A 26,189-nucleotide genomic window follows, 5' to 3' on the forward strand; every position below is an offset into this window, starting at 1 on the left:
ACATGTATGAAAAGGGTTATACATGTTTAGAATCTTATATGATTTTCGCCCATTTACCTCATGGAAAAAAAATAATTGAAGAGAAAATGCGCATGAAAAAAAAACCCCATGGATTTGGCAACACTCTAATCATCTCCTTTTTTAAAAATTCTGTTCATCTACCTCGATCAACCTGTGGATGCACATGTTTAAGTTTAGAAGGAATTTGAATAAACAAACATTTTATGAAATTACGCTGCTAATAAACGCGTTTGGAGGTAGGTATTTAGTTAAAAGTTCAATGAATGCATAATATAAATATTTATACGCAAAAAATTGATTTTCAGAACTGGTAAGATTATGATTCTATTTTATCTGTAATATCAAGAACAAAAGTTAATTTCTAAAAAATTAAGGAAGAAAATACTGATGTAAAGGCAAATAGAGAATAGAAAAAAAATCGAGCTTTTATAACTTGCAAATCCTGTGATAAATATTTCATGCAATAAACGTTATTCATACTTATTTTATAAAATATAAAAACGGAAATATTCGCAGTATGCCTACACCAAATATCCATGTACACAAAGTCCTTCCATTTACGTCTAATAATGGTCATATTTTATATTTCTTTTATATTAATTAAGAAATAAAGTATGTACGTCTGCGTCGGTGTTTTAGGCAGCGATTGCCGCTTTCACCTGAATATCAGAATTATGACAGCCATATTACCATGTCGTTTGCAATCAGTGAAGCGTACAAATGAGATTTCGATGTAAGTTTAACAGTAATTATAACGCGATCCTCGCCATCGCTAATTGTTACATGGCCGACCAATTTTCTTCTTTTATATTTTTTACGCTGGTTAAATAAGTTTGGGCTCTACCCAGTGCTGGATTCTACCAACATGAAGTTACATGTAATATTTATTGAAAAACACAGTTTTGTGATAGTTCCTTTAATTTGTGTTTTAAGTTTCCTGGATTTTTCTAATGCGCAAGGTAAGTGCATAATTATCATATTATTTGCCTTTTCGCAACCTTTGTTGAATTAATTGAATTTTTCTTGACTTACATTTGTAATCAAATACTGAAATTTGAAGAATAAATGAAATATTAATGACTTTGAATATTATGGTTTTGACACATTATTGTAAGTTCTTTTTTAATTTCTTTTATTTTAAATTTTGATGGTAAAAATTAAAAGGAAAAAAGCCTGTAAATTATAATATACTTGAAAGTAGATGGTAACATCCTTCACTCTGATTCTCCCTCTTATAAAATAATTCAATAGACTCTAAATGTGAACTTTTTAAAAATTGTTTTTTAGCATTTATTTCCATTTTTAATGAAACTAAAAAACAATAGAATTTAGAACCGCATAAAAAGCACACTATAGAATACATGTAAGGTTCTCAGAGGCATACATTTCCCCTTCCGTTTTTAATCATTTGTTCAGCGAGTGGGGAGAGGGGAATTTTTTTGGGGGGGGGGGGTGAATAATGTATCATTGACTATTTTCCTCAGGACAATCAATCCATAACAACACTTTACTGGTTACGTCAGATTTGAATTGAAATCTCATAGGGGCTGTTTAATATGGATTAAGCGTTGCGGTATCCCCATAAAATGGTTAAGTCGGCATATAATTAAATTTAGGCAATCGTTAAATATGCGTATACAGAGATCAAATTCTAAATTGATCGATCGAGCCGTCTCATATATACTGTCGCAACAGTTAATTTATATTCATATCTTAAAAGACACATTATGCAAAGTCTGAACAGACAAAAAATCCAAAATCGTACAGTACGGGTTCATAACTAAACAGTTCTAGCCAGAATACAAAATAAAGCATTGCATGGAACTCCTTTCATCTATGAGATAAATTTATAAGTACTAAAAAGAAACAAACTTCAAGATTTTGCGAAGGCACAAAAATTAAACTACAGTACACTAATTTTGTAATTTTATTCGAATATTCAGGGTATAAGCATCAATATCTCGCCAAAAATTCTTTCAAATTCATCTGTAATCATAAAATAGTATTTACATCGATGTATAATAATGCCTTAATATTATACAGAAATCAAATAAACTCATGACTTCATATGTATTGCAGACATTTTATATGTTATTTAATATAATAGTTCTCAAACAAATAAATCTTGTTCATCAAAAATAGATTGAGGTCTTGACAACTCCTAAAATTCTATTATTGGTATTGATTCAGAATAATGTAGTTGATTTCATATTTAAATTTATTCTTTACCTTGAATAAGGGTAAAACAGCGCAAAAAACAACAGACATTTTGTCTGCCATCTGCTTTTCAACAATAAATGGAAGAATTTTTGGTCTATTTTAGATCATGAAAGAATGCCACGGAAAAAAAAATCTGGAAATTTTATTTGAATTTTGGTTGTCAGATAAAAAAAATAATATCTGCATATGCATTTAGTTAATCATTCAAATCGTGATCTGAAAGCAAAATAATAGCAAATGTTCAAGCACTTAGTATAATTATACATACAAGTATGTAAGGTATACAACTTAAAGCAAGGCTTCTAGTTGAGTATCAATACATCCGATACATGTAAGATTAGTTCTGAATAATGATATAGAAACACACACTGCAATAATTGCGATTGATTTGCAAATCTTTCATTAATAACAAATGATATTTTAACTTTTTAATAATGATATTGTAATACCAATTTTCTAATCCGATTTTCTTGTAAAATGTTGATTGGTTATTAATTTGAGTAAAATTGGGTTTCGTTAATGATTTTGATATAAACATTTAATCTTAATTGTCATTTTCCTTTCAGATACGATAGATAATGGATTGATTATATCCCAGCTTCCAAATCTATATTCATCCGGGTCTCTAACAACATTACCAGGCAGCATTGACGCATTCAAAACTGCGTCCATTTTTCCAGTTCGGAATTTTAATTTTCATGAGACTACAGAAATAATCAGCATAGCCACAGATGCCAACGACCGAAAAATCTACCTCTTAGATGGAAATACTCGTAGCCTGTACAAGATGAACAATTTCAACGTCTGGCTAAATGATTCGTCCCAGTCCATTACACTATTGCACGAAGGCATATCAAAAACCTCCACTAAACTTGCCTACGATTGGCTGACAAAGAACATCTACTGGACTGACGAGTATTATAATTGGATAGCAGTCCAATCTACAAACGATTCAGATCCCTCTATGTTTAGGGTTCTGGTAGAAAATGGCCTTTCTAAGCCCTTGGCCATAGCTGTTGATCCCCTAGTTGGGTAAGATGTTGTAAAGATATCCCCATCCCTCCCCGTTTTCCCCATTCCCAATTTCCCCTCAAGATTTATCGCGTATGCACGACCATCAATATTTAGGAAAAATAAATTCTGATGTTTAACAGTAAACATACAAACCTACATATTCACAGGATAGAATTATGGCTTATTGACATTACACAACGTAATGGCAAATACACAAAGATGTTCTCCAATAGTACATATGTAGCATTTTCAATGTTATACATGAATGTTTTTAATTATTTGAAAAACAAAACGGCTATGTGCATGCAAGTTGTCAGAAAATATTGGATTTTTCCCTACTGATACATGTAGCTACTTCTTTTGATGTGTATTGTTTTAAAATTGTTTCATTAAGGTAAAGCTTGAGGTGATTGCATAACACCTTTTTGTTTTATTTGGTATCGTAACGTACGTTTGTACATTTGTACTTTTAATTTAATCAACACGCAACACTCATCACTGATTAGTGAAAGAGAATCGGAACATTTTTACAAGATCTTCCGAATGACAGACATTTCCTGAAATTAGCTTTGCCACAAGTCGAATGACCTTACGGCGATGCATTGGTGTTTCCTTCACTTTTAATTTGTGCAGTTCAAGGTGAACCGAAGATAAAGCAGATTACTATGCTAATTGCAATGCATAGACATGCCATTAGGTCAATGTTTGCTTCAAAGTAATATAACACTAATAAGTGTACTAAACTCAGACATTTTAATGATGCTATAGGCAATGCGGTCGTACAACACACTAACAGAAACTCACATAAACGTTCACCTTGTATTACCCCATTAATGAGAACATAAAAGAATTAATTATGAATAATAAAACATGATGATTTAATAAAATAAACATAAACCCATTTTCCCTCTTATGTGTAGTGAACCCATTGACAAGTATATTTTACGCCCTGTTATGAATTCTTATGATCCACGAATGAAGGAACAGATTGTTTTAAAAATGCATAACATTATTTGGACAACGATGATTGAAATGTTCTTCAACCGAGTATGCAGATTCTTTTGCGTTAATATTTTCAGTTTTCAAATCAACTGCGTATATTTTAATCGTTAAACTTAGGTTTTAAAAACTCATCACGATTAGTGACGAGAATTTTATTTCTCAGAGGGTTAACGTTGAAGTATATAAATCAAAAAAGCGCTTCCAAAATATCCGTGTCATTTAAAAGCATCATAATCACATAATCTGTGTCTTATTAACATAATAACCGCAGTTCCAAACTGTGAACGACGCAGATTCTTTTCTCCCTGCCGCGTGGTTCATGTAACGCGGAGAACGAAATCAAAACATGACAGGGATACCTCGCTGACCCATGTTACACCAATACAGTACCACCCCTCGGACCTCTGGGGGTCGACGTTACAACACATATAAGCTGTTAGCGGAGATAGTACATGCTTACATCGCACTGTATGATCGCGGTCAATATCGAGGCAAAACAAAGCCGAAAAAAAATTACAAAACATAAGCACAAAATTGTACTGAACCCAAGACAATTTCCTTTTTAGTTTATGACACGTCAAAATTACTTGAAGAAATATATGTGGTTCAATTTAGAGATGTGTAGCCAAATTTATATCAATAATTCATTTAGTTTGACATATATGTTCTATTTTAAAAGTAAACTGCATTGATGCCTAGGGCCGGTTTTTTTTTTCAAATCAGTTGAATGACGCCTAACGGGAATATTCAAATCATATGTTCCTAAATAACATTATAAATCAAATGGTTTTTCATGATGAAACATGTTTTCTCTTGAGTCATAAAGTAAACAAAACCAACACCACAATAACAACAAAATATTAATTGAATAATTCAACAAAAACAAAATATAACTATAATAGGTTGTTTTGAATGCAAAATTACTTTGCAGAAGGAAAAGTTGGAGGATGTGTTGCAAATAAAATATCAACATCTTGACCTTATTTTTTAGATTAATAAAACATTAAGAATTTATCTAAGAAATTAAGAAACAAACAAAATTAATTTACATTACTATTTAGTTAAATGCATGTATCTCAAAATATTTGGCTATTTAAACGCTTTTTATGAAACCTGCAACCCAAGAAAAATGGTTACTATTTTTTTAACCCCAGTGAAAGGTTAGGATTTAATTTTGTCTTAGATTCCAAATTGTAATAAAATTCTTTTTTTTTTCTCACTTAATTAAAGGTATTTGTTTTGGTCGGAGCACGACAAAACTGGCAAAATTGAACGAGCCACTTTAGCCGGCGAGGAGAGGGAGACCATAGTAACGGGGGCGGTGTGGATCCCCGACATGGCAGTGGACACAGAGAGTAAAACCATCTACTGGATCGACATCAAGAGGAACACCGTGGAGAAGTGCGACTACGACGGAAACAACAGACACGTGGTACGGAGGTCAAAGTTCACGAGCATCACCATGAGCGGCATCACAGTGTATAAGGTATTCAAATAGTTTTATTTTTCCTAGAACGTTTCAGAGTTTTGAAATTTTGGATGACAGATAAACAAATTGCAGATTATGAACGACTAATTACTGTTGAAATAATATTATAATTAATGAAATGTGTGTTTTACAATAATGTTAATTTACTGGAGCAATGAATCAAATTATTTGTCATTTATGTGATTTTAATTGATTTTATTTTAATTTTCAATTATGATTTTCAACGGCAAGTCAAATAAAGCCTTGGTCATGCATCTTTACAATTTGCAGAAAATTAAATATGCCAATTTCATACGACCTTGTGCTCAAATTCTCTACCGTGTTTATAAGTCTTACAGAAAACCGTCAGTATTTCCTAATTTAAACAATGATTTTAAAAATCTTTTGAACCGAAACAAGGTACATGCATGTACTGAGTAATGATTTTTAATAGCCGTATTGCAGTATTCAATCGGTAAAAATGTGACAGTTCATTGTCGGAAACCCAAGGTCAGTCTCGCATTCGCTGATCTGGTCGTTCCATGTACATTTATTCATAAAAAAAAGCCAAACAAAATTGCCAAAACTTTTAAAATACAAGTAGCAAGCTATCATGCGATTTTTCTTTTAACGGCAGCTATCCACCAGTGTACTTAAATTGTAACTCTGCATTTGTTCATTTAGGAAACAATGCATGGTTTCGATTAATATAAGATTATGTCCATAAAGCTAAATATTTAAAGATTATATGCCAATGTTTTTTTTCCAGGACTTGGTTTGTGTAACCGAATACCACTCCTATTTAGTCACATGTTTGGACAAAACTACCGGAGACAACAAATGGATGCGGTACTTCCGGTCTCGCACACCATGGGCCATCAGTGTCTACGACAAAACCACGCAAAAAATCATCGACCGTACGTAATGTAACCCAGATTAAACATTTTTGTTTGGCGGAGGAATCATATATTCTATTTAAATCAAGTTGACACAATATAAGACTGTTAATTATAAACGATCGATTTTATATTTTTATCATTCTGTAGTATCATCGATTCTTTTATGTCTTGCAGACAGCTGTAACAGTTTGAAGTGTCAACACTTTTGTGTGAATACCCCTAGCGGCGGAAAGTGTATGTGCAAGTCTGGGTACAAGCTCGCGAGCGATAAAGTCACGTGTCAAGGTGAGGCAACATCGCTAATGGCGGCCTGATTCTTTAACACAGAAAAACAGATACCGAAGATCTAAAAGTCTGACATAACTGAAATTTGATCTGAAAATTAACTGGAAAGTCTGAAATTTCAATAATTCTTTCCTTTCCATTTGTAGAAGAGCATTATTTGTTTTCCAAGGGTCTATTCATAGCAAACAAAACAGACATTTGTATGCTGGACATACGGGTTATTACAAGTCTGTCACATGAACCAATATGTCTGCCTCTCAACCGGGAATCTGTCAAACTTCTGGCTACTTCCGCTGTGGATAAACGCCTGTACTACACCGACAGTGGATTTTTGTATTCATACGACTTCCTATCTAACAAATCCTCTTCTCTCACGCGTGTCGGAAAAATATCAGGTACATTAAAATAATACAAAAGAACTTCCACAGGAACTTCAAACTATTTATTTCAAATAAAGACAACGCTACAATGAACCTATACAACACTACTAAACTATTGCATTTGGGAAAGAATCGTATTTTGCCAATGCCCAATGTAATGTATAATGCATTGATCAGAAGTATTTCACCTTTCTATTAGGATTGACATTTGATTGGATTGAGAACATTGTGTACTGGAGCGATTCAAAGAGCATCAGCTTGTACTCTGTAGGATCGGGCATCGTTAACAAGGTTATAGACAATGTAGAGAATCCGTCCTATCTCACCGTGTGTCCCTATCACAAGTAAGCATTCAATGTACCTACACAGTAACTGTCATGTATATACATGTACACTTGGACAAATAATGAGAAATGCTCATCAAACGTTATCCCTTCTAATTTTCCAAGCCTTCGTTTTTTTTCTCCAATAAAACACATACATAGATATATACTGTTTTTTCTATGATCATCATTCTACCTGACAGGTAATATTTCACAACTTGATAAGTTGTATCAAACTTGAGCTGCAAAACTGAATTTTGATTTTCTTTTAAACTGACATTGAAAAAAAGCTGGTACATGTAATCTGCTCTGGACTTGTAATACGGGCCCGTAGATTTTAGCATTACCACATCATATACTATAATTACATATACTCATTTTAACATTAAGTACAATATAATACAGTAGTATATGGATGTACCAATTAGTGCAAGTATCAGTGTGTCCGATGTGCCTTTGTAGGCGCCTTTACTGGATCACATCCTCTACCGCCGGGGACCGCATTGTGTACGCTTCCCTTGACGGCAGTAACATCACCACTGTCTATACCAGTGTCACAAAAAGTGGACTGTCAGGACTATACTATAACGTTGATACTAGTAGGTAAGTTGTACACAAGATTGATATGTAGACCCGGAACTAGTAGGTAGGTTGTACATGATTGATTGCACGCGTAGGCATGTTTCTTAGAAAAATTATCACCTTGATGACAATCACAACAATATCTATTATAATTCCTTAGTTTAAAAAGTAAGCATTCTAGTGACTCCGTACAAAACAATTAATCTGTTTACTAACACATATAATTATATTTTAGGCACATTCTGTCAAATTCAATTAAAATTTTGTAAACAATCAAGGACACGGATTGACTGCATGATTAATTGATAAAAGACATCATGAAATACAAGTTTCCCTAAGAAATTACCATGTAAACAATTTTCTTTTCATAACTAGATTTTGACGCAAAAAGTAGTATTTAATAGTCAAAACTGACGTTATTTTCTGCATGAAAAAATGGTATGCATACTGTAAAGATTATTGTTTTCATCAGAATATTTTGGATCGACAACGGAGAAGTGAAAAGTGTCAAAAATGATGGATCTGATCTGCAGACATATTTCACAGTCAACCACGATAAGGAACTACTTGTTTATAAAGTAAGCTTTTACACGGAATGTGTATTGCTAACAATAATGAACACGTACAATTAACACTGATAAGCGCCCCATTGTTTACAGAGTAATTAATTAACAAGCCTTAACTTTTCAAAGCAAAAAATATCATATATTTCCATTCTCAATATTGCATTGTTACTTGATTGTTAGGACTACACCCTGTCCACAACTACTGAAAACGAGCTCCATTCGGCATCCCTCGCATCTCGTCGTATAGAATTAACGGTCGAGTTAGATGGGTTCGGAAAACTTACAGGAATGGCCATATTCGATCCGGGTCTTCAGAAAAAACAGAAAGGTACCCAACTTTATTTTGCCATTTCTCCACCAAAAACCATCTCATGTTGATTATTTCAGTACAAATTATTACGAGAAAGAGCACACGGCGGGTGTGACCGGTCAGCAGAGAATGCTCACTCCTCCTAGGAACCTGATCCTACCTCTATCTTTTTGGAGGTCCGTGTTGCTATGCTTTGAATTTGTATTTCGTTTTATGGATTTTGGTTGACGGTTTGTTATTGTCATTTTTTCATTAATACAGGTAGCAAGGAAAAAGGTACTTCGATAAAAGTACAGTCATGTGTATACTATTATTATAGCAATATCTTAAAAGGTAAATGTGGTAAATACTTTGTTGAATATTCAGGCGTAAGCTAATGCGCATTTGAATTTTTGATTGTTCCATTAATGTCATTTATTCTAATGCTGTGGATTTTTGCCATCAGTAGTCTTCAAACTTCAATTAATGTTCATAAGGTTACTGACACTAATCAATCAAGTATATTTAAGTATTTTCAATGCTGTAGGCACTAAGAGCAACAAAAGGAAAAACCAAAAACCAAAACAACACATAATATAGAAATGCATGTTTGTTTTCAGTTTAATTTTAAAATCTAAAATTAAGGTTAGCTTAATGGTTTTACGTATGAAATGGTTTCAACTTATTAATAATATATATTTTACATGTATTTTTTTTGTTAAAAAAATTCGTTCGTCAGTGCAAAACTATCAATTTATATAACCATTTATATAAACATAGGTCCATGTGAACTGAATAATGGAGGTTGTGAACATATCTGCCTGCCAAAGGGAACGTTTAGAAAATGTATGTGTGGATTTGGATACCGCCTTGAAGTTAATGGAGTTAACTGTTCAAGTGGTAAATCATCTCTCTCTCTCTCTCTCTCTCGTTCTCTCTCTCTCTCTGTCTCTCTCATATCTCTCTCTGTCTCTCTCATATCTCTCTCTCTGTCTCTCTCTCTGAATTCATCGAGATTTATAACTTGTTCTTTTTTGTATTGCAGATACGATGAAGAATAATTTCATACTGACTGTCGATTTTACCCACAAAAGAATGTACCAGATCTCTACCCAGTCAGCAGTTGTGTCTGCGGTAGACGTTGATAAAGATTACTCACCTGCGCGCGCATTTGTTCATCACGTGACCTCTGAAATTTACTGGTCAGACTATAGAAATCGCCAGATCAAAAAGATGGACCTATCTGGCAAAAACGTCACAACAATTTTAAACTTAGGTGAGGTGATCACATAGGCAATCGAAATACAGTACATATAAAATAAAACTGGCATCGTACATATATATATATATATATATATATATATGTTGAACACGAATCTAGAAAGTCAAATCATGTGTTTTGCAGGTTCTTTTACTCCATTTGGGATTGCCATTGACTACTCCACTGACCTTCTTTACTACGCGGCGGTTCTCTCTGGACTGACCAGCGCTTCCTTTATCGGCGTGGTCGACCCTTACACCGGATACGACCGTCAGATCATCACGGATCTAGCGGCCGCCTATGAAGTCGTGCTTTATCCCTCAAAAGGGTAAATACCGAAACACGATTGATATTCGCACCGGTGTGTTCACGTATAGTAAAAAGTGCGTTCTGGCCAGAACGTTGTTATTAATAAAAAAATACTTTAATATGTTTTTGTAGGTATTTATTCTACACCGACACAGGAGATGCGCCATACATAGGTAGATCATCGATGGATGGAACTTTCAAAGAAGCAATTGTAGCCACCAAAATCCGCCAGGTCAACGGTTTGGCCATTGACTATACGTGTAAGTCAGAAATCCAACCAAACTAGCCCGTCCCTAAACATTCTTCTTTTCTTTTTTATGACATTTAATTATTTTGTTAATTTTTTTCTTTTGGTAGCTAAACGGCTCTATTGGAGCGATGGTGTGCAGGATGTAATAGAATATTGTGATTTTGATGGTAAAAATAGACACGTTCTTTTGAAAGACGAACAGGCTCATATAGCTAACCTTGTGGTGGCTGGCAACTTCGTTTATTATACGGCTATTAACAGACAGTAAGTATCCCAAATCATTGTTACAGTAGTGATAATTTTCCACAAAAACCTCATATAGGTGTATCTAACTGTGCTCGCATGATCAATGAGTGACAATAAGCATTGTTATCATGCTAAGAATAATTTTGTTAACTATACATTACTTGTATAAGATTAATAGAATGAAAAAAAAAACCAAAATCAAAATGTAACTTGAAAACTAGACAGATACATGTAACAACCAGACATCTTTTTTTTAAGTTTATGATTATTAAATACAACATCTTTCAACCCTTGCAAACAAACTATAACTAATAATTAAAATACTACTATTTTCCCCGACTCGAGTGGTACATGTATACATTTGCATTATAGACGAGTAACAAAGGTGAACAAGAACTCGGGCTACAAAGTCCACTGGATGATGGACTCGCATGAATATGGCAGACTGGAGTCTGTGGATACCCACCCAGGGGACGTTCAGCCAGGTAACGGCCTTTATATATGGGCTTTGAATCTAGTAGTCAAGAGCCCAATACTTGGGTCTCTCAGTCAGTGTTTCAGAGGCATGGTACAAATACTTAGAAAACATGTAACGTCAACGGATAAATCGATTTTTTTCAGTTAAGGAGGCTGGATTGTCAACAAATTAACCATCAGCTCTACCTAAAATTTTGAAATATGATTTGTTAAGCTATAAACCATTATCTTCTAAAAAAAAAAATCCATAACTTTTAAAGGTAAAATTTTGACATTTTCTTATATTTCTATACATAAAAGCTGTTCTTCTAAAAAAAAGATCAATACAGTCTAAAAATAGCCACGATCATCAAGCCCTCTTTGTGACAAAATATAGAAATTCTGTTCATTGGTGAAAGATATAGTCATGCATTTAAATGTTTAATGCTTTTAAAAAATCATTAAATTTTGATACTGCAAAATATTAATTGAAATTCTTAGAAAATTCTAAACAGTACTTGGAAAGATCGAAATATACTGTATGGAGGATTATTTTTTTGTACCGTGTTTTTTCGTTTTTCTACACTTGCATACGGATTTGCCCTGTCTTGAATTCGTCCAGACAACTGTAAAACTAGATACTTTTCCTAATTAAAAAAAGTTAATATCTAAAATTGTTTTGAATTGGCTCAGTCTTATATTAATTTTGACCGCCGAAAGTGAGGACGAAAATAAAACAGTTCTTTTTATACTGTTTAAGTTTATCAAAAAAGTTTGGCAATATAGATGGATTCAAAATATTTAACAAAAAGGTTTGCAAACAATTGTCACATATCTTATTAAGTAACTATACTTTTACAGTGAATACGGATTGTCTTAATAAAAATGGAAATTGCAGTTCCATGTGCATTCCAACGCTTACTGGATATATCTGCGCATGTGCAGATGGAATGGATATGAAAGACAAATTTACGTGTACACAAGGTAAAATATACGTTGGCTATTGCCAACTTAACAAATTACACTTTCAATTGCTTTGAATTTTTTCTTACTAAGAAAACTGTGATTTTTATTTTTATAGAGAAAATCTGAACTTGTTTTTTAAAAAAATGTGTTTATAGAAAAATTAATTGCAATTTAAAAAAACAAATTTCTTTTATGTGCACCTGATATATTGAACTTTACATTTTATATAAATTTAGGAGATAAACGTAAACCTTTGACGATTTTAAGAGGACTAAGTTACAGAGAAGAAGAAGTGGTGTCTGAAAACAACATTCCTGTACAGAACCTGGGAGGCCCTAGAGCCGTGAAAGCCGAGGACACCTCTGACGCCACGCCCGTTATCGCTGGCTCCGTCCTAGGGGCGGTGGTTCTGATTGGCATCGTTGTTGTCCTCTTATTTATTTATTTCAAACGAAGGTACGCATTATTATTATTTGATTTGCCTGGGAATAGTATAAAGCAATGCCATTGGATAAAGCCGTCACGTGATTGTTGTCATTATATCCGTTAACAGCGTTAACTAATTAAACTATAAGTTTTTCACCGTAAATTTATACAGATTTATATGAAACCAAAAAAAGAATCACCGAATCATTGGTAATGATTGCAACTTTTACATTGTAGGGCAAGAATAGCCTACGAAGAACAAATTGACACCCCCAATGTGAAGTTCGCTAATGACAGCGGCATCAGCAACGCTGGATTTGGTGATGGAAATCCAGAAATAAGAATCAATTCTTGAACTTTTAACTTTATTTACAAAACAATCATGTCATATATCAGTATCTGCAAGATAGATGTCAGAATTCTACAATTGGTTATGAGTATCAATTTGCTAATATTTTTTTTTAAAAATCATAATGAACGTGTAATGTCGTTACTTGGAGAAAAATCAATGATACAGTTTCCATTAATACATTAAAATACATGTACCTCTGCTATGTGTAATATTACCTTTAAAGGTGCATGACGTTTTTGTATATGTGCATAAGAAATTGTTATAGAAGTATAATTAAGAAACGTTCAGTTTGAAACATTGCTCTAAATGTTACTTGATAACATTTTTAATGTCTCTAATTAAAAATCTTCTCAAAACACAGTCCAGCATTAAATGAACCTCATTCAAACAAATATGTAAATGTTTTTTATAATTCGTAATAAAAAAACCCTTTGTGTTTCTTGTATTTGCATAGGAGATGTTTCATGTTTTCATTCATATTTTTATATATTCCATGTTATCATTTATATTATAATGTGTACATTAAATTTATCATTTTTTAAAGCAAATAAACAACTTAATGATTTACTTAATTTTCAGTGAATTCTTCCATAACATATTAGGTAGTTAATAGAAGATATATTAAATACTTTTATACCTATTGACGTTGTAAAAAATGTCTCCTCTTCTTAATCACAAACCCATTTCATTTTTATACACACAATCTCTATAGAAAAATAGTTTGTAACACATAATTAAATCTACTCCATGAATAAAAGAGATTGATTTAGTCAAGTAATGCCAAAGTCGCTCATCGTATGGGCACTCTGTTGTCATTATATTCTTTAGGATGTTGAACCACGCAAGCATAATCAATGTAAACTTTTCCCAATTTTCAACATAGATAACAAATAATTATCGAATTTTAAAAATTAATTTTACATACAATATTTAATCAATTCATGTAGAGTTATAGAATATCAAGAACTGCTTTGGGTAAGTGAATTGTCGATATTGCATTTGGTTACATTTTACCGTAGGCCGATCGATGATTGCAAATGAAATCAAGAAACATTGTAACACCCCCCCCCCCCCCCAAAAAAAAAAATTAATAGAAGAAAGTACTGTTTATGTTCTTGAAAGCAAATGTCTTCTCCTATAATTATAGCAGTTGTAGAATGCGTTGAAGTTTGAAGCTAGAATCGTAATAGGCATGGCTAAGAGCATCAACCCAAAAACGGCAGCAAGGCTAGCGATACAGTATCCGCCAGCTGTTTTGGGGTAAAAATCTCCATAACCAATTGTTGTCATAGTGATAAGTGCCCACCAGATGCTGACAAATATGTTTGGAAAAGTATCGGGGTGATCCAGTTCAATCCAGTACATCGTCGATCCGAAGATAAGAGAAAAGGACGTGAGTACCATGACGAGCAGTGCAAACTCTCTCCAGCTTTCTTTCAGAGAAAGTTTCAGTACCTTCATCCCTGGGGTGGATTCTACCAATCGAAGAACACGAATGACTCTCAATCCTTGTAGAATCCCAATGACAACCAATATGTCTTCCAGAACGGGATCATCCATAAACTCGGCGCCATTACGGTCAAGATAGACTACGAAAAACACTGAAATACCAGTAAGCAACTCCAAAACATTTTGAAGACTGCAAACAAAACTTTTTTTCTGGTGAGTTATTGCAAATTTTAACATGAGTTCGAGCAAAAGAAATACATTCGTTAATTGTTCTAATGCAGACTTTGTAGGTTCTCTTGCTGTTTTTATTAGGACAAGATACTTATGGTTTACTATGGCCTCCTCGTAGGTAATGTTATAAGGAAGAACTGGTAAACCTTCGCGAGGGATTCTGAACTGTTCATCACTGTTCAACAAATAAACAACGACTGAAGTAATTGTGACGAGCGCCGATATAAAAATCCAGATCTGAAACAAAATGTAAAACTTACAAAGAAATATTAAATGGGATCATCAATATAATACAAAGCATATACATTGTAGAAAAACTAGGTCAAAAAGCAGAATCTGCTAACAGTGTTCCCGTTGGACTCACAATTCCTTTTCGCCACACGAAGGACGTTCGACCTACATATGTTTGTTTTACAAGACTTAGTATTATTGCCCATTATGCCCATATCACACAGTACATTTGCTTTCTGTCCATTTGCATCACTTAATATGCGATTCCCAAGTAGTATAGTATAAAAGCTTTTATTAAAAAGTAAAGACACGGAATCTCTACAGTTCTATAAATTAAAGTATTAAAAAAAACTTGGAATGAAAGCCACACAGACGGTATTTAATTTTCTGATATTTCTTCAATTCTTGACTTACTATGTCAGAATTAACAAATTCAAAGTTTATGTTCCCTCTTTTTGATATGCAATCTGATTCAAAACTGCCTAAATGAAAAGTTTTGTAACAACTTTTAAAAGTGCATACATAATTTTACTTTTGCACAGGTATGTTTGCTGGTCAAGTGAATGATACTCAGCGTCTTTAAAATAAAAATAGTAAATTGCCAAACATGCAGTACATTGAGAGATGATTGAACAATGACTACCGACTGCATTGTTAAATGACTCCAAAACCAATATATAATACATTTGAATTTATACTATAAACTAATGTTTTATGATATTCTGTTCTTAACTAACGTGTTATTGAAGTATAGCCATTTCAACCCTGATCTCACACCATTAATGAGAAGATCATTGACAGACGAGTAAGGCTATGTGTAATTGCTGAATTATTGACCACTGCAGTGAAAGCCCTGTTCCTATACTTTTGATGATGTGCAGCTATAGATTAGTCGGGGCCAGAGCTGTGTACACTGAAGCGACGCGAGATTGTCATAAATGGTGAAGCCCAGCTCGAGCACTGTCAGCAAACTAAAACTCGAATCCTATACGGAATTCGAATATCAATTAAAGCTGCTTGATTTGATAGCAATGTATTTTAATGGGGTCGCATCAAACAATGGATTCGTTAAACAGAGGTAAATAATGATGTGTTTATCTTTGCAATTCTAATGGATCTCACAGAGGATTTTTCCATATTAAAAACAAAATCTTTTATTTTGGTACAAAAGCCTATTTTCTAGAAGATCCTGTATGAAACGGATACGCCAAAATTCTGCATCACGTAATTATCGGATAAATGGTAACTGACAATAGAAGGAATTAGTACATTCAATTTGCAATTACTATACATTAGACTACATATATTGGTAAAGAGCATTTATCTTCAAAATACTATCAGTTACAACAAACTGTTTTTGCTATCGTCACACTGTATCCTATTTTTTTTACATTATTGTTTACTTTACCATTAGCATGCGTGAATATTCTCTCTCTCTCGCTCTCTCTCTCTCAAATTCATAAGAAATGATGTTTTAAAAAAATGACTTTACGCAGTAATTTTTATTTCAAATTATGGATACTAAGTAAAGCCACCATTTTTATTGCGAATTTGCTTAGCATAGGAGTTGGTTTATTTTCTAAAGGTACAATATAAAAACACGTTTCGTCTAAATTTTTTATTTTATTTTACATGACAGCATACTTTTTTTTTACCATACACTCGGTAGTTTAGCATCATTTAAATTGAAGTTACAATTAATATTTTAAGTAAATTCATATTCAGTTTCACAAATTATACATTTATAATAAAAGCGTCCAAATAGAAATAAACAATTGTTGAAATGTACACGTATTTCACTATTGATACATGTATAAGAAATAAAGAATCTAAAAATAAATAAAAAATAACCTACCCTTCCAGACCAAGTAGAAAACGGATGTGTGTGAGCTTCCAGCAATCTATATCTCAGTCTTTCTAAAGAAGGCTTTGTTTTCTTTTCCACATAAAGTGGTGAAACGGTTTGATTTGCCTGGGTTTTCAAATCACTGTCGAAGTTTTCTATGGAGTTATACTGAGCCTCGTGTTCATCGTAGAGCACCTCATAACAACACGAAGGAATGTCCTTCGAAGGTATTTTCCAAAACTCCACTTCCTTCAGCGCTTGAATTGGACAGATATTTTTCGGAAGATGAAATCCATCTCCAGAATAATAATCTAAAACGTTGTAGAAAATCATGGGATTTCTGTCCACAAATATCTCTCCATTTTGCCGAATAACTGCAAGGTTACTTTTGACCAAGTTTTGCAAAAATTCGCGTAGTAATTCAGATGACGAAATGAATTCTTTACCTCGTAGATTTATTCTGTACAATTCATTCATATTAGAATTCAGAACATGCAAGTCTGTTTAAAAAAAATGGCGAATAATTTTTTTTCACGGAGTTACAGTTGTTAAAACAAAACTATCTCACAGCAATGCTTGTCAAACTGAATTTTTAAAGCTTCCAATAATCGAGTTTTCACAGTAATGAAAACGGTATTGTTCTAATTTGCCGTTGGCAGCTGTGGACAGTGACATGCAAGCACTTGTATCGATTTTTTTTTTACATTGATTTGGCACCAATTTTAACCTTTGCAGTTCATTTATATTATTGTACATTCATGAACATGTATAAGTGTAACGAAGTCGACACCATGACATTTGAATAGTTTGAATGTACACTTAAGGTAAAGTCATAAATAAGAAATTTGAAGAATCATCATCTATGCAAAACGAAATAATCGATGTTTTTGATTTTTTCTTTCAATTTTAATTTTGAGTGGAAGAATACTTTGGGGATCATTAATGATGCAGTCAATATACGAACACGGGACGTAGAGTGATGAACAATTTTAAATACCAACAGAATGCTGCTAGCCCAACCGTCATTTGGGTATGGTGAAGTGCAATTCATTTTGATCTTTTATTATTCATTAGTGTTAAAATTTCTAGTTGCTATGCATGTACATATTAATGTAAAAATATTTTCGAAAGAATGAAACATTCAGAACATCGGTAATAATGAAAATGTATATATCTCGCATTCAATTTCCTAATTTATTTATATCATATACATTTTATTCCTCACTGTTTGACATTGTTTTTTTAACTACAAGTACACATTTATGATTTTATTTACTTTATAACTCTTTTATTAAACAAAATGGTGACACAATTTCAAACGATTTTTAAGAATTTTTAAATATTTAAATATTTTTACACAGTACAAGGTACCATTGTATTTTCTTCAATAATTAAGATGGTCAAAGGTATAACGGATTTGAAAATAATCAATTTTTTCCGGCCAAATATATATGAAAATAATAGATATTCCTAATTACTTAATTTCTATATCACATGCACAAATCCCTATTATAGTTGTACTGTATTGTACATGTACTTACATGTAGCCCTATCAAGCAGCCGTGTTTTCAATTAAATGATATTACTACTATTACTCACTCTGTTAATGTATTATTTCATATCTATATCTTCATTCTCAGTATTTTTTTAACTATACACGCTATAATTTGCGTCAATTTAGAATGACATTGAAAAACGCATGTGTTTGTCAACTTTTAAAAGTTACCTTTATTCTGTAAATTACAATGGTGAATTCCATCTCGTTACAAAGATATATATTTTTAATTGTTTATTTTTCTGCCAGGTAAGTACATGTATTACCTTTTCATCAATATTGATGAAGTAAGAGCGAAACCGACCTCACTACGCATGTCCGCGGGAAATCAGGTGGCCATTTATGTTTGCCTAATTAAATATCCGACTTGATTTTAAATACGCTTACAGTTGTTAATTTGAAATACATGCATGTATAATGAGTAAAATACGTTTCTCATTCAGGAAACCCTTACTTTTGCATTAACACTTACACGATCTAAAAACAGCACATAGGGGAAACACAAAGGCTACGTCATTTTTTTAAAAGGAAGTATTTATATTTGTTATACTTTCATGTTAAATACTGAAATCTGATTGGTTAAGACGCAGTTAATAATATTTACTATTACCCTCAGCGATAGCAACGCACTTGGCAACGGGTAATATTAAAAAATGTTACATGCGCGAAAATTATGCGCGTACGGTTCGCTGTAGAATTCACGTTATTCCTATATAAAAGCAGTAAAATTTTCTTAAAAAATTTAAAAAAGACATTCAGTATAACAAAATAAATAGTGCCTGTTTGGGAGGATAACAGTTGAAATTGACACCCCTCGAAAACCATTGTCAACCTCCGCTTCGCGTCGGTTGACAATGGTTTTCTCGGGGTGTCAATTTCAACTGTTACCCTCCCAAACAGGCACTATTTATATAATACTCACAGTCTTGTATTTTTTTCTTTTGTTTGTACTCATTTATCGGACAAATGTATGCTTTACTGAAAAAAATCCTTTCCTTTGTGAAACTATTACAATTATGAAAATGTTGACCCTTCACCAATCTTTGTGTGATAGACTAAATTTAGCTGTTGATGTCACGTGATAGTTTGATATTCATGAGGAGGCATTACTTTCTTGGCAGGAAAATATTTTTTTTTCATTGTGTAATATTTGATATTTTTGTTACGTGATCGAATTGAACATTATAATTAACAGCATGAAGATAACTTTTAGAAGTAATCAAACACAAGTCATACATTTTCACCGTTATTCAAAATTGACGCAAATTATAGCATGTACAGCTTTAAATCATTGTTAACCTCAGTAATCCCGAAAGGGCTTAAACAGCTTTTATGATATGAAGTGAATCAAATTGAAATAATATTTTTTCTTATTTTTATATCGATTTTGTATTTCTGTTTCTAAAAAAAAAATAAAAGATGTAATATGATTTTTTTAATAAAAAAATGTGAACAACAATTATAGACAATACACTGTGTGTGAACACACGCATTTAGGGATAACAAAATCTATAATTTTAGAATAATTACATGTAGGCCTATATGATACATACGTAAATATTAAGATAATTGTACATGTATTTGAGGACACAACTTGATTGTCAGTGCAAGATCGATTGAGCAGAACTCTTGTATAATTAAAAATAGGAATGACTGAGAAATTTTTAGATAGTATCAATCAACACAATTTAATTTGCGACTCATCATTGATTAAATGATCGATACTTTTAAATTTAAAAAAACTTAATAAAACATAATTTAAATAACACTTTTTTTTTTTTACATTTCTATGATAAAATGATGTAGAAAATGAAACATTTTTTATATTTTATCTGAAATCCTCTGAAAAGTAATCTAAATCCTACATTCAGTAAAATGTATAGTTTTTGAAAGAAGAGGTAAAAAACTTAAACCCTACAAAACCATAGCTGCTTTTCTATGATAAAACAGCTGATTTGATTGTTTTGCACGTTTAGCTTTTAAATGGGATTTTCTGAAGTTATAACAATCGTATATCTTGCTGAAATTGGATGCAATCGTTGCTATCGGCATCGCCAGAAGTATCAACCCAAATATTGAAGTTAACACTCCAACAAAATAACCGAGTGTAGATTTTGGAGTAAAATCTCCATAACCAACTGTTGTCATAGTTACAATAGCCCACCAGATGCCAGTGAAAATAGTTGGGAAAGTTTGGGGATTCAACAGTTCAGCCCAAAATATCCATGATCCAAAAATGAACGCAAATGATATCAAGACAGTAACAAACAAAAGAAATTCTGTTTTGCTTTTCAGTAGAGAAATCTTTAACATTTTCGTTTCTGAACACGATTCTATCAAGCGAAAAATGCGAAATACACGGAGGGAATACAGAATTTGAAGCAACGTTGAAAGTTCATATGAAGTGTGTTTCGCTGCTTCTTCGTGATCCAAAAGAAACTCTAGTGATACAAAAGAAAATATCAGAATTTCTATCATGAATTCAATAATATTTAGAGGTTTCCTGCAAAATCTCTTCTTTTGATGACTGATGCTAAATCTGAGAATGAGGTCAAACGTAAGAATTGTGTTGGAAAGTAGCTCTACGACAGCCATCTCGGGGGACATTCCAGTCGTTGCTATTTTGAACGCTTTGGGGTTGTCTCCGAACATTTCGATCGTTATGTTGTTTATCTGTCCATTTCTTTCCACACGGAATACTGCCGAGCTCTCCAGCAGGAAGACGGTTATAGAAATAGCCGTGCACAGAGCAACAACAAGAAGCCATACCTGAAGAACAAATATTTGAAAATGCAAATGACAGTGTTTACATTCAACAACGGTAAAAAACCCCCACAATAATTGTAGAAACTAAAAATAAATATAAAAAAGTTATACACTGTAGCTGTTCTCACAATGGCATTACGTACAAGACGAATAAACTACTATATTATAATTAAAATGCTAATTAAGATATTGATCGCCGGGGAATAATTCGGGGGGGGGGGGCGAATGTAATCAATGTTGCCCTTTACCCTAGTGGATATATTTTCCACAGTTATAATCATTATCATAGCTATAATCATTATAAATGTATATTGAATCAGTTGGTCGAAGTTTACAAATTTGATGTTGACCAGCCTAACATTAGAATCGTGAAACGCTTCTTCACAGCTACATGATATTGTAAATTATAATATTCGTCCAAACTCGGCGAAACGGAAATAAACCCGAAGAGAGGAGCGACATGAATGAATGGTTGCTAGTTAAAATGATACCTGCATATTTAATGAAGAGTATGATAAAACTGTAGGTTTTAGAGTAACATATGATTTGTTGGACTTTCAGACAGAATTGTTGCCCTCGGCCTTGGACAACAATTATATGTACGTCTTCGTCCAATAAATCGCGTTGCCTTCATACCTGGTAATAATTGTATGATATTGATCCACTAGGAATTAAATAAGAAAATATATGCACAGTTTGCATAGTTTTAATAAATTGCATCTAACATGTATATTGAATTTGATGATGGTGACGTAAATAAGCCTTTGCGACTCCGAAAAGAAGGCGACGTCACATTAGGCAATTATCTCAAGACACACAATTGACGATTTAGATTTGAAATCATAGCATAACAGATTTTAAAAAAATCCGACTATTGAGGATTAATTATATATCTGCTCTTAATTCTCATGAGCGGTGAAGAGGTCAGATCGTTTGACGAGAATAATTAGACACTAGGCTTATTGCATAATTGAAATGTTACGCTGAGCTGGGAAAATAACTTCGACTGCAAACGTTCACGGGCAACATGGGTTAAGTGAGTCTTTGAACGCCTCTTTGCGTCTAGCAATGATTCTTTTTCTTCGGGAGCTCACGTAACCGATATGTTGCCCTCAACCAGAGTCAATATTGTTAACTAATATCAAGATTTAAAAGAATGATATTTATGGATAACTGATAGTGTGATGCTCCGTTTGACATGTACTTGTTGACACATTAACACAACACATTTTTTCAGGAATTAGAATGGTCATTTATTGAGGAAATAAATGACAAAGAATATTTAAACAAAGGAATGTAACCAACTAACAATGCTACACTCCTAAAACAAAATACATGTATGCACAATACATACACCAAAAGAAATGTAGTTATAAGAAAAACTACCTCATCAAGCAAAAACATGTATATACAATAGTACTGTTTAGAACCTAAACAGTCCAAAGGTTAAAATAACAGTACCATAATTAATACCAGAATCAAGTCAAAAAGTACCTGATGAAAAAGATACAAATGTAAATTGTTAAAACAGCGTCAAAGATGGGGCCATTGCCGCCACATATCAACACCTGTGACAGGTGTTGATAAGCCCCGATTTTCAACATTAGGCGAAGACCTTGTTAAAGGCAAACCATTTAATTCGGAAAGTAGTCTGTAAGTAGAATATAAACTGACTATTTGTACGACGCTGTATAATTATTCATGAACTTATTTAATATAACTGTTTATGTGCTTACCCGTTCTTTTAAATTTTTCATGTATTATTATCATGATGAGAAAAAGTATAAAACAATCTGATTTACAAATTACTAGTACCATGTCTTTGTAAAGTCTTTTTACGACTTTTATAAGTGCTACATTGTTTAAAAAATGTCAGCAAATCCACTTTTTTGAAACAAGTAACTAGATAATCGGCGATTGAGTATTATGATTCACTGACTGTTATACACATTATCATATGCCTTAATTTTGTTCGATATGTTATCAGTCATTTCATATTGATTTTAATCAGGACATTTAATATTTCATATATTGATTCCATGAGTCGGATTAAATATTTACATCTCCTGCAAAGAGAGATAAGTATCGGACTTTTCCCAACTTCTATATACAGAATACACTTTGCCTGAACAGTTTCATTGTTTTACTATCAACTCCATTCAAATTTTAGTCCACGTATTCGTGTTTCACGTTAAACTTACCCTGCCCAATAGTGACTGCAGTGGAAAATTCAATGCATTGACAAGTTTGTATTGGATAGCTATCCAAGAAAAAGACCCGGGCGTATCATGCTGTCTCTTCATTTGGTTGTATTTCTCTTCAACTTCATTTATTTCTTCTTCGAGGGCACTGATCGCTTTGAGTTCGGATTCATTATCATCATACAAAGTCTCATAGCAACACGGTGGAACATCTGTCAAAGGAATTCCCCAAAACTCGACTTCGCTTCGTGCCTGTATGGGACAAATATTCCTTGGGAGGTGGAAGTGACCTTCGGAGTAGTAGTCCAAAATATGATGAAATATCAAAGGATTCCTATCCAAATAATAATTTCCATCCGAAATAATTTCTGCTAAATTTTTAGCGGTTAGTCTTTCAAGGGTATTCTGCAAAGCCAAGGAGCGCGATACAAATATTGTTCCTCTCAGATCTATTTGAATCTTCTTCATGACTGAATAAGACAAGATGCACACATTTGATGTGAAGGAAGCACACAGTATTATGTCGCTATGGTGGATTCTGTACGCCTCTATTTTGGTTAATAATTGCAGACTGACCGCGGCAACCAGTACAGGACAATGACTGTAATACAAGTGTAAATTTACGACATATGTTCCACATCGCTGCTAAACCCATGGGATATTTTGTGATACATCGATTGTTAAAGCCTAAATACAGAATCTCAATAATTTATCATTGCTTCTGTTGATAATTTGCTTCAAAAATGAATAACTTTCCCCCTAAATTTATAAAAGAAAATGATAGCATTTTATTCTAGATGGCTGCTGAAGAAAAGATGAACCTCAGTCTATCAAAAAACTAGCGAAAGGCATGGTGTTAGATCTTCATCTTAAATCACTTCACATATCTAATATGTTAGATGTCAAATTCAAATGGTACATGCTCAATCAGTCATGCTTAAATATTGATTTTGAGCTATAATCAAAATTATCTGAATACACAGCGAAAGAATTTAGAAATAACTAATCTCCTGTGGGATTATTTGTCAGTTACATGTATTAACCATATTATCAATTCGGCCTCTAATCAAGGATTTCTCTCAACACACTAAACAGAACGTAGAAATCACAGTAATAACATAATTATGAAAATTGTAGATATTATTTGTTCAATTGGCTGAAGCAAAATTTGTGATGAGGCGTTTTAAAAATTGACGTTCATCAGATATGTCCGTTTATTCTGCTTAGAACTGTGTACTGTTAGAAGAAAAACAAATCGCACATAAGCTTTATAACATTAAAGACGGAACTATTTACTTAAACAAATTAAACACAATATCACGGAAAGATAATACTGTTTTTAAATGTTAAAATCCCTGTAACAGGTGGTCAAAAAAGTAGAACGTCTACGTACATTTCAATGCGTGATGCGGGTACTCGATGATTTGAAGCCGATGTATCGAAATAAATAAAATACGGAACTGTTTATGATACCAAATAGTGAAGTAGAAAACAGTCTGTGGCAGATTCGAGAGGGAATAATAAAAATTAAAACATCAAAACTGGTCATGTAAATTATTAACAATGTAAATATAAAACGTGTGTATTTACATGTACCATGAGCAAAAACATGAATAAATGTCAATGTTATCTAGCATATGCTGTATTTAGATAAATTGACTATTTGAATACGGAAAAATCAACACCACTTATAAATATTTATTTTCCAGAATAAATAAGCTTGAAGAATAGGGTCATACCCGACCCATAGACTAATCAATGTTATTAATGGCCTTTTCAAAGGTTTCTATGGGTATTGTAAGAATTCGATTTGTACAAAACTGGATCAAGGACAATATACTGGCTCTGTTGGAATTTATGATATTGATAAACATATTTGATATCATTATTGATTTCATATTGATATTTGATTTTCTACACAACTATGTTAGTAAAATTGATACATTTGATTTTACTGTTTATAAATACTATGACCATTGACGTTTTAAATGTGGGTAAATATTTCTTTGCAAACCCCTTTTGAAAAATACGTTCATTTCAAATTTACGCATGGATTGAAGCACTGTTAAAAAAGCAAGTCGCATTTACTTGAAACATTTACGCGATGTCCAAACTCCCAATTCGATCAAAATACCAAAAACAAAAAAATAATAAACTTCATTCTATATTTTAGTTGGATGTAATATTTCATTACTAAACAAGGAATTTACACGAGCAACTCAAAAATGTTAAAAAGGAAAATGGGCTCGTAGTGTCATATAAATCTTTTCTTGTGGTTTTGAAATTATAAAAATTCCATTCCGCCAAATTAAAAATAATTAATGTACAATACATGTTTTGTATGCATTCTTTACCTTTATGTTGGTAAGTAAAGAAAGTTACTTTGGTGAACCTATCCGGTTCTCTGAAAATGATTTTATTTTTTTAAATGTTGGATTCGATAGAAGAACGGCTATTAAAGTGTAAAGAGAACACAGAAAATGCTAACATGAAGCTTTTTGGTTTAACATGAGCAAATTCATTTCTGCCAACAAGTGTATAACTTCATGTGATACTGCTTTCACTTTTTCTTGAATATTAAGCATTATGAATTCT

General features: G+C 32.8%; 3 protein-coding genes across 3 annotated transcripts; 1 reads left to right on the top strand and 2 right to left on the bottom strand.

Annotated features, from left to right (window-relative positions):
* Positions 1–677: 677 nt before the first annotated feature.
* Positions 678–13,423, top strand: LOC128191150 (low-density lipoprotein receptor-related protein 4-like). The gene is made up of 19 exons (XM_052863212.1): positions 678–980; positions 2,808–3,273; positions 5,488–5,743; positions 6,495–6,642; positions 6,799–6,909; positions 7,056–7,304; positions 7,489–7,633; positions 8,075–8,215; positions 8,667–8,772; positions 8,941–9,088; positions 9,830–9,949; positions 10,095–10,325; positions 10,455–10,638; positions 10,752–10,879; positions 10,977–11,133; positions 11,488–11,600; positions 12,433–12,555; positions 12,774–12,993; positions 13,201–13,423. Exons 1-19 carry the CDS (start codon positions 887–889, stop codon positions 13,316–13,318), a joined length of 3,258 nt encoding a protein of 1,085 aa, XP_052719172.1. The 5' UTR covers positions 678–886; the 3' UTR covers positions 13,319–13,423.
* Positions 13,424–14,385: 962 nt separating this feature from the next.
* On the bottom strand, positions 14,386–17,733 carry LOC128191151 (potassium voltage-gated channel subfamily C member 4-like). Its single transcript, XM_052863213.1, has 2 exons — positions 17,082–17,733; positions 14,386–15,232 (listed from the first exon to the last, which is right to left on the bottom strand). The coding sequence occupies exons 1-2, from the start codon at positions 17,547–17,549 to the stop codon at positions 14,423–14,425; spliced, it is 1,278 nt and encodes a 425-aa protein (XP_052719173.1). The 5' UTR covers positions 17,550–17,733; the 3' UTR covers positions 14,386–14,422.
* Positions 17,734–20,078: 2,345 nt separating this feature from the next.
* Positions 20,079–24,290, bottom strand: LOC128155896 (potassium voltage-gated channel protein Shaw-like). Its single transcript, XM_052817783.1, has 2 exons — positions 23,595–24,290; positions 20,079–21,396 (listed from the first exon to the last, which is right to left on the bottom strand). Exons 1-2 carry the CDS (start codon positions 24,060–24,062, stop codon positions 20,542–20,544), a joined length of 1,323 nt encoding a protein of 440 aa, XP_052673743.1. The 5' UTR covers positions 24,063–24,290; the 3' UTR covers positions 20,079–20,541.
* Between the last annotated feature and the right edge of the window lie 1,899 nt (positions 24,291–26,189).

This window comes from Crassostrea angulata, chromosome 7, assembly GCF_025612915.1.
Source record: "Crassostrea angulata isolate pt1a10 chromosome 7, ASM2561291v2, whole genome shotgun sequence".
Taxonomy (NCBI): Eukaryota; Metazoa; Mollusca; class Bivalvia; order Ostreida; family Ostreidae; genus Magallana; species Magallana angulata.